The sequence below is a fragment of the Poecilia latipinna genome, unplaced genomic scaffold, assembly GCF_001443285.1.
Source record: "Poecilia latipinna isolate Pla-1442-1.1 unplaced genomic scaffold, P_latipinna-1.0 Scaffold1937, whole genome shotgun sequence".
Taxonomy (NCBI): Eukaryota; Metazoa; Chordata; class Actinopteri; order Cyprinodontiformes; family Poeciliidae; genus Poecilia; species Poecilia latipinna.
In genome coordinates, this window is record NW_015114553.1 from 61025 (window position 1) to 70294 (window position 9270).

The window sequence follows — 9270 nt, forward strand, 5'->3', positions numbered from 1 at the left end:
AATAATTATTTCCTCTTTAATCAAATCTGATTTTTAACTCTTTCATGCTTTCCTGTAATGTGGAGATATGAAATTGATTTTTTTTTCATGTTAACATGGAGGCATATTCTGTTCTAGAGTGTTGAGATGTTTTTATCCAATATTTGCTTAGAATACAACAGAAGACCTATAGACCCTAACCCTAACACCACAGGCTGATTGCCTCCATGCCACACCGCATTGAAGGCTGCAAAAGGATTCCTGACCAAGTATGGAATGCATAACTTAACATAATTATTTGAAGGTTAACTTTTTTGGTATTAAAACACATTTCTTTTATTGGTTGGATGAAATATGCTAATTTTTTGAGACGGGTATGTTGGGTTTTCATGAGCTGTATGCCAAAATTATCTGTATTAAAACAATAAAAGACCAGAAATATTTCAGTTGGTGTGCAATGAATCTAAAATATGACAGTTTAATTTTTATCATTACATTATGGAAAATAATGAACTTTATCACATTATGCTAATTTTTTGAGAAGGACCTGTATTATGTCTATGCATCTGCCCATCACTAATAAATAGACTAGTTTGACCCTCTGCGGTAGCCGTAGTTTCTCAGCTGCGTCATCTCCCAGCGACAGCTCACATGTTGACGGCAGCAGTAGCAAAGAAGAGTTCCTAATCAGGTATGTTTATCTGAGGAGACTAAAAAGTCACGGTGTTCCGGTCTGCTAACGAAAATGCAACATTTTATTCAGCGCTCTTTCTTCCGGGATCAAATCATTTTTCTGCGGCTCTGATCACAACAATCTGGTGTTGAGGAAGGTGGAGAACACTGTACCCAAGTAAGAGCAACACTACTTAAACGTATTTTTACTCAAGTAAAAGTAAAGCCGACCTAGAAATTACTCGAGAGTTTTAAAAAAAAGTACGTAATTAACATCTGATGTAATATTTAGAAATGATGTTATCAGTCAGACGACATATGTAAAGTTATGTGCCGATTCTGGTATTTTAAAGACAAAAACGAAGAAAATAATACAAATAATTGCAAAATTAGGCACAAGAAACACTTTAACAAATCTTATTTTATTATGCAACTTATGAAACTACTGTAGATATGTAAAGTACTTTCAGCGACAATGTATTACTTCTTGGCCTCGAAAGGCTCAGCAAATAGAAAACATTAAAACAAAGGTTGTGTATGAACAAGAGGTCTCACTTTGTCATAAACTGTAGGTTTGTTCCTCATTCAGTGAAGTCACTCACAGTGGGTTGAGCGTCCAGAAATATTACTCAGTTAAGAGAGTACTGTAGTAGTGGATAAAAAAGCAGTACTGCAAATTAATATTATCCGAGTAAAGGTATGACCAAATTTATGGTAGAGACTATTTTATTTTGAAGGTTTGTGGAAAAACCTCAACCAGTTTTATAAAAGGCAGCGAGAAGGCCTCACAAAATCTCAGCAGGACTTTACACATGACAAATATCATTATAACCATATTTAAATAAATATTTTTCTTCCTCTCACGTTTCAGGTTTTCAGTTCCTACACAGATTCATCTTCTTATCCTGCCCAAAGGTTTTCCCTCCAGCTGATCTTCCTCTGCTCACTCAGCCATGAGCGACAGTGACGACGACGTTCCCACCCTGTCCGCTCACACTCTGGCTGCCCTGCAGGAGTTCTACAACGAGACCCGAACCGGTCCTGATCAAGACGGGACGCCGTCTGACCCGTTCGCCGTGGGAGCCGTGGAGGAGGACTGGGTGAGCTCCAGCGGGCTGAACCGAACGCACTCCATTGCCAAACTGTCAGGATTTTGTGACGTAAAAATGAGAGACTTCTGTTAATCTTTTTTTTTTTCTAAGAAATTCCCGTTTATGTAAGTCCTGGAGAATTAAAAAAACAAACAGATTTTACTGAGGCTGCGGTTTTCATATGCTGATCCCCAGTGTTGTTTGGTTGCCAGAAAGAAAAGAAAAAAAAAACATGGTTCACACCAAGAATTTGGAAGATTTCATCCAAATTGAAATGTTTAATTTAGAGGAAAAACCAGAAGTCTCTACAATCCCACTTCTTAGTCCAGACATATGAATAATCCAGCAGACAGTCCGGCTGCTGTTGACCAGGATTAGCCCGTTTCCATAAGAATTTTACCGAAATTCAAGGATTTTTTATTGTCATGCCACCTAGCTGGCATGTGGTACGAAATTTGGACTCAGGTCCCAGATCAAGAAATCCACCACAATAGAAAATAAATCAATACAAATAAATAAACAATAAAGTAATTTAAGTGATATATCATCAGTCTGACGGCTGAAGGGCAGAAACTGTTCCTCAGCCTGGTGCATCGTGCTGAGTGGAGGAAAAGCTGCTCCCCACTTTCTAAGCGTGGCTCTAATACTCCGTCGTACATTTTAAAGATGTGTAAACTCTTTATATCTACTGAATTTCATGTTGGGATTTTCCGGGCAAAATGGTAGAAGGAAGAAATGAGAAACGTAGAGCCAAACACATAATATATGGAGATAGTTTTAACCTGCACTGACACCGGTTTACTTGTCTGGTCCTGTTCGCCAGCGGATGAGTCAGTTCTGGTACAGTGACGAGACAGCAGCGGTGCTGGCGGAGGAGGCGGTACGGCAAGCCGGAGAGGGCGGCAGGTAAACGCGCACATTGTTGAGCATGAGACACACATGGATGTAATACCGAGGTAATGCTGCAGATGGCAGCACCTCTTATAGAAGTTCGTGTTTTTCTTTTTTGGCAATAGTTAGGAATAAATCAGTATCCCTCCTGAATTATTCCTGAAAAACATAAGGGTTCACCAACTCAAATTTAAGACGTTTTAAGACCACCAGGAATTAAATTTAAGACCTGTATCACAACATATACTTACAAAAGAAAATTGCATTTTTTTTATAGTAGTAAGCGAATAGTAATTCATGGTCTGGCTAACTGGTGATGAGTTACACTCACGCAAAAAAGTTTGCTAGCTAGCAAGAGTTTATTAGCAGCTAGTTAGCGGTAGCCTCGGCCTCCTTGAGTCACAAATTACAGTGAAGATGTTTAAGGCTCAAACATTTGCCTGACAGAAAAGTCACAAATAAAAACTACCTATACAAGAGTTAATAGTCCTGCTACAACAAAAGACATTGGATTAACTTATTTAAGGTCAACTTCATTTTTTAAATGAAGACATTTTAAGGATGCGGATTATGACGGACTGCATTAGTGCTCAGTTGGGCAGATTTGTAAAGTAGAGTAATGCAAATGATCCCCTGATTTGATCAGGTGTGTTTTTCATTCTTCTTTGCTTCCCTTGTCAGGATAGCGTGTGTGAGCGCGCCCAGCGTCTACCAGAAGCTGAAGCAGGGCGTGGTGGACGGCTCCGACAGGGTGTCTGCTGTCGTGCTGGAGTACGACCGCCGCTTCGCCGCCTATGCCGACGACTTCGTCTTCTACGACTACAACGAGCCGCTGTCCCTCCCCTCCGGCGTGGCGCCGCGGAGCTTCGACATCGTCCTCGCCGACCCGCCTTACTTATCTGAGGAGTGTCTGACCAAAGTGGCCCAAACCATCCAGTACCTGAGCAAAGGCAAAGTGCTGCTGTGCACAGGTGAGAACAAGAGGAGATGATAGGAGGGGAAATCTGTAGCACACTAATGTTTTAAATCAACGTCTTCTGGTTTTGCCTCTGTAGGAGCCATCATGGAGAATGTTGCCAAAGAACTGCTGGGGGTAAAAATGTGCGGCTTTTTGCCCAAACACAACAGGAACTTGTCCAACGAGTTCCGATGTTTCGTCAACTATCCTTCGGACCTGCTGTGCAGCTGAGGAAGCGGGAACCCTGGACACCCGCTGTTTCCAGGAGGAAGAGCTTAAAGACGGCACTCAGGACAGCAGGGAGGAAGAGGAAGTGGACAATTTAATTTGCCATGAAATCAGTTAACAGAATCACAATCTGCTACTGTCATTAGACTAGACAATACTGAGTTGTTTTTTTTAAAGATATTATTTTAGCAAAACCCACGAAGTGTTTTCAACTTTTATTATGCATTTTTCATTCGTTACATCAAAGCGAGAGTGGCTTTTTCTGCTCTCGTGTCTCAGTGGATCTGCCTCAAAAAGGGAAATCAGACATTTTCACATTCAACACATTTGTTTTCTCCATTAAACCGGTGCTGAAAAGTTGCAAATCATACCTGAATCACGTGACTGAACCTGAGCTCTAGTAGCTTTTCATTTGAGTTGTCTTTCACAAATATCAGAAATAAACATTTCCAGTAGTCAACACTTTATATCTGATAGTAAAGAAACAATAGTTCAGTTGAAATAAAAAAATTCCCCATTATGCATTAATTCAGCATTGGTATGAAGTTTTGTGTGACTGGATAAATATGAGTTTAAAACATAACTGGATGTTTGAGCTGAAGAATGAACTACTCTAAACAAATGTGGGGTGAAGGAAGAAATTGATTCTGTTCAAAATGCTCACAATTTTAGTGTCTTTTTTTTTTTTTGTAAAAATATATTTTGAATAATTCTTTTTTATGATTTAGGAAAAACCAAAACAGCTAAGCTAACTTAGTAATTAAGTTAAATAATATTATGCACAAGCCTATTTTTGTTCAAACAGAATAGTGTGGAACCATATAGAATTGTTTTAAAGTTTAAATTGTTTTTAATTTTTTACCCTCTTGTCAGTCCCATAATTCAAACAGAAACTCTAGACCATAAAGTAGAAACTGGCTTCTTAATCGAAAACTGGAATCAAATTGAATCGCTTCCCTAATAAAATGACGACTGAGCTTTATACAAACTTTGCTGCGTGATAAAAAGTGGAAGACGGTGGTTTACCAGGATCATGTTTTAACAGCAGGGGTCCGCGGCTTCTTGGTTTCCAAAGGGTTTTATATTATTAGTATCAGAGTAGAGGAGGGAACCCAACAAATGGGAGACACGGGAGAAAAAAAAACTTGTGGCCACGACTTGTAATTAAGTTTATTCCCACCAGTCATCAAGTCGTGGGCATGAGTTATTAAATTAAGCCTCTTAAAGTTTGGTTTAAGAGGTTGAGAAAGACAACAAACTGAAGGAACCAATATTATCTTGTAATGCTAGGACGTTTGAATAAAACCTTGGTGTGTTAAATCCAGTTAAATAAAACTCGGTAACTGAACTGTAGTTTCTTTTCCCACCAGTGGATGGCAGTATCGGTCGGGGAAATCATGTCAAACCGGAAGGAGACCCAGATTAAGGAGAAGACGTTCGATAGATTGGTGGATTTTTGCGAAATTGGGACATGCAAAACAAAATTCAGACATAGCTCTATGCAAAAAGAAAAAAATCCTAAATATATATATCTTTCTTTTTTTAATGTTTTACTGTAATTACTCCAAATTAAAATCTGTTGCAAGCACTTACATCCAGTTGTTTCTTGAATTTATAAATAAAGTCTTCCTGGGTGTATAAATTTCGAGTCCAATTGTTCAAATTCAGCTCTTTTTAACCAAAGCTGTCTGTCTGTCAGTCAAAGGCCCCCGTCTCCTTCAGGACTTCTTCCCAGTAGAGAACATCTGTCTGGTTTTGGGCTTTCCTCCCTCCACGCTCTTGTTGCTGCTCTGGCCGTCTCGCTCCTTCTCCATCAGCGGCACGCAGGTGCAACCCACGGCCACGGACACGTAGATCTCGGTGTAGGAGTGGCGTCCGCCAACACAGGAGCCGGTTCTCCGCAGGATGACGGAGGGAGCGAAGACCGGGGCGCTGCGGTACTGCTGGCTCTGCCCTCCGTACGGCCCGACCAGGCAGCCCTTACACAGGCAGTAGGCCTCCGGGATGTAGCGGGGGTATCTGTTCGGGTCGTACGAGATCCTGGGAAACAGATCCAGCACAAGGCTTAAGTAACTGTAAGCCAAGTTTTGTTTTAGTCTGAAATTGTAAATTGTAATTTATAACATGCAAAGGTGGGTAGAGAACCCAAAACATTTACTCAAGTACATTTAAAGTAGAAATACTTCAGCATATTTGTGCTCAAGTAAAGGTGAAAAGTTGGCATCCAAGAAATTACTCAAGTAAGAGTAAAAAAAAAAAGAGTATTTGATCAAACCACCAACCATTTGATATTTTTAAAACTGTTGAAATCAATTTGTTTTGATATAAAACTTATGAAACTTTTAACAGAAACTGCAGATGTGTGTCTGATGAATTTCTGGCTAAAACAAGCTTGTTCTTCATTCAGAGAAGCGACTCAGAGTGTGGAGAGAATCCAGAAACTTTACTCAAGTAACGATACTTCATTATACTGTTACTCAAGTAAAAGTACAGCAAAGGAAAACTACTCCCAAAGTAAATATAACTGAGTAAATGTAATTAGTTACTACCCAACTCATCAAATTATGCATCTTTTTGTTTTTTTACTGGAGGTGTTTCACTGATTCACAACCTTCTGGATTGCATTTAAACTTTAGTGCTTGTTGATCCTCCACAGATTTAGCGGTCATAAAAGGCAAATCAAGCACCAGACACACACATAGTAGGCTATTTCAAAATGGAAATAGGAAGTGAAGATTTTTATAAAAAGAAAAAAAAAACATGATATAACAAAAAAAGCAAAGAAAACATAATATAAAAGCTCAGAATGTCAGGGTTGGTTGTGGGTGGTGGTGGTGAGGATTGACGTAGAGACCTAGGTTATGGTGAAGATGATGATGAATTTAATAACAAAAATGCTCAGAGCAGTCCAAGACAGGCAGCACGGCAGAGAAACTAGCGCACAGCTAAATGCAGGTAGCAACTGAATACAAGACTGACTAAACGAGTAGATGCCAACACAGGACTTAACAGTACGACTGTGCCGGCAGACGAACTAACAGACAGAACTGACTGCGACGTACGTTAGGCAAGGACCCGACAAAGAACACAGACAACAGGTGGGACTAAATACACACAGGGGTAATCAAAGGAACGAGACACACCTGGGAAACAATCAACGGGGAAGACGCAGAGACAGAGACACAGGAAACAGGACCACACAGAAAAACTCAAAAATAAACACACAGAAACACGGATCATGACACAAAACACAAGAAAAAAAAGTATAAATTTGAGAGGATGGAGGTCATGTATTGTATCTCCAGGTTTGTTCAGGTCAAAGGGAAGTCATTTCTCTCACCTCATGCTTGCAAAACATTTACACTGAAGTGAAAAACCAATGCAATCTGCTGGTTTCAGATACTTCTCACTTAATTGCCTTAAACCGGATTGTTTGTCATTTGCGCTTTTATTAGGATCAGCCTGGACTCCTCTCCTCTTCACTGGGATGAAAACACAGTAAACTGTGATTTACAGACTGATTGTTTGGGACCGGATTTAAACCAGATGTTTCTGCAAAGTGTCCTAAATAGACTTCTTCTGACGTTTAATAAAAGAACAAAATGTTTCCAGTTATTCACTCCTATTTTTTAAAAAACTGTTTTGAAATAAGAACAGGCAACTACAGTAATAGTTAATAAAAATTAAAATAAAATCCCTTTCTCCGCCGCGGCTGCTCCTACCTGTAGGCCCAGGGGGAGATGCTCCGCAGGTTGACCGGGAGGCGGGTCTTGGTGTCGGCCGGGCTCGGTGTCGCGGTCGGGCAGGTGAGGTTGAGTTTGTCCCGGGGCTCCAGCTGCAGAGCGTGGTGGAAGGCGCTCATCACTCCCACCGAGAGCCGCCCGAACATCTGCTCCAAAATCTCCTCCGGCAGGTCCAGACAAGGCCGGGTTCTGGTGGTTTTCTTCCGAACCCGTGCCGTCTCTGCCAGCCAGGCTGGCACCAGAACCAGCAGCAGCAGCAGCAGCAGAATCAGGACGCAGATCCGACACCGCATGGCTGCGTTTTGTTGTGCCACGTAGCGCACAGCTTAGACCACTTCGTCGTTGTTCCTCTTCTTTCTGATCAGATAGCAGTAGGAAGTTCTTTTTCTTTTTTTTTTAAGACGCTTTATTCCCAGAAGTCATTTGGAGGATCGGTGCGCCCTGCAGTCTGGAGCAGACAAACAAACCGAGCCACAGGCGCGCTGCCAGGAAAACTGCAGAAACATTTTGGCTCATCACATCCACAGCGCCGCCAGGATTAACACTCGTCACAAAAAGGATAAAATACCGACTATTGTTTTAGATCTTCTCATTTCTGTTTAAAACGTCACACACACAAAAAAAAAGCGATTTCCTATTCCCAGCTGCGTGCACAAAGCCCGCTGGGCGCACAGAGCGATGCGCTGCGCCATTCCACGGACATCTAAATCAAACTGAGGCGATGACAGGAAAAGCGATCCCCCTCCTCAAACACCGGCCTGTGGCTGTAAAATAAAAATATTCCAGCGACCATGAGAGCAGCTGATGCAGGCTGGGATTCCTGATCCCGCTCCCTGTTCAGGTCCGGCCGGGAGAAACTGGGATCCGTCTGACTTAATCAAGCCAAACACGTTTTGAGGCAGTTTAATCCAGACTAATCTGGGGTTTTAATAAACCAGTTTAAACCCTTTTCTTTATATTTTACTTAAAAGTCAGTTTAATTGGCAGTTTTGTGAAATTTCATAACTTTTTATTTAAAGGGGCATTATGTAAAGTTTACTTCTTTTTTTATAGCTCTACATCATGTCATGATGTTATTCCCTCATCAAAAAACACCTGGAGTGTTGCTTTGATTCTTTCATGCATGTTTGAGAAGTCCTTGAATCTCCATGGCAACCATTCAACTACATAAAACGCCTGGTTGGACCTAGCTCCGCCTTCGAAGACAAAGCTCCTCCTCAGAGCTGCAGCCTCCTCCACTCGGCTCCAATGACTTCCTGAAGGCGGAGTTTCAGAAAGAGCAGGAGTTTCTTAAAGTGACAGCAGCCCAATTTCAAGGCGTTCAATTAGGAAGTCAAATTTCTATTAAGCCATATTCGATATATAGAGCTGTTTGGGTTTTTTATAACAGAATTTGATTGTGCTATAAAATGGTACCATGTGCCTGGAAAACACACAATACTGATCCTTGAATGAATATATTTAAACCTAAAAAACCTAAAAGCAGAGATGTAGGAAATGATCTACATCTCATTTATGACTTCCATGGCATGGAAATCATAAAATTACTTCCATGCCATGTAGTTGCACATTTGCACCCAAGAAACTTTGTCTGTTTTCAATCCCGGTATCTGAAGGACAGCAGAGATCCAAATCCACAGGCAACAGGTTAAAGTGCAGCAGGTGCATCTCTGAGGTCAGGATGTGAATAACATCTCGGGAATAGTCC

At 41.0% G+C, this 9270-nt stretch overlaps 2 protein-coding genes across 4 annotated transcripts; one reads left to right on the forward strand and one right to left on the reverse strand.

Moving 5' to 3' along the window:
• The first annotated feature begins 577 nt into the window (after nucleotides 1-577).
• Nucleotides 578-4929, forward strand: eef1akmt1 (EEF1A lysine methyltransferase 1). Of its 3 annotated transcripts, XM_015015629.1 has the most exons (6): nucleotides 578-670; nucleotides 743-829; nucleotides 1523-1751; nucleotides 2566-2648; nucleotides 3315-3604; nucleotides 3689-4929. In XM_015015629.1, the coding sequence occupies exons 3-6, from the start codon at nucleotides 1605-1607 to the stop codon at nucleotides 3820-3822; spliced, it is 654 nt and encodes a 217-aa protein (XP_014871115.1). In that variant the 5' UTR covers nucleotides 578-670; nucleotides 743-829; nucleotides 1523-1604; the 3' UTR covers nucleotides 3823-4929. The 3 variants fall into 3 exon arrangements, with proteins under 3 accessions (XP_014871115.1, XP_014871118.1, XP_014871117.1); XM_015015632.1 differs by lacking the exon at nucleotides 743-829; XM_015015631.1 differs by lacking the exon at nucleotides 578-670 and having other exon boundaries at nucleotides 677-912.
• A 561-nt stretch (nucleotides 4930-5490) lies between these two features.
• Nucleotides 5491-8518, reverse strand: il17d (interleukin 17d). Its single transcript, XM_015015633.1, has 2 exons — nucleotides 7542-8518; nucleotides 5491-5859 (listed from the first exon to the last, which is right to left on the reverse strand). The coding sequence occupies exons 1-2, from the start codon at nucleotides 7853-7855 to the stop codon at nucleotides 5538-5540; spliced, it is 636 nt and encodes a 211-aa protein (XP_014871119.1). The 5' UTR covers nucleotides 7856-8518; the 3' UTR covers nucleotides 5491-5537.
• Nucleotides 8519-9270: the final 752 nt, after the last annotated feature.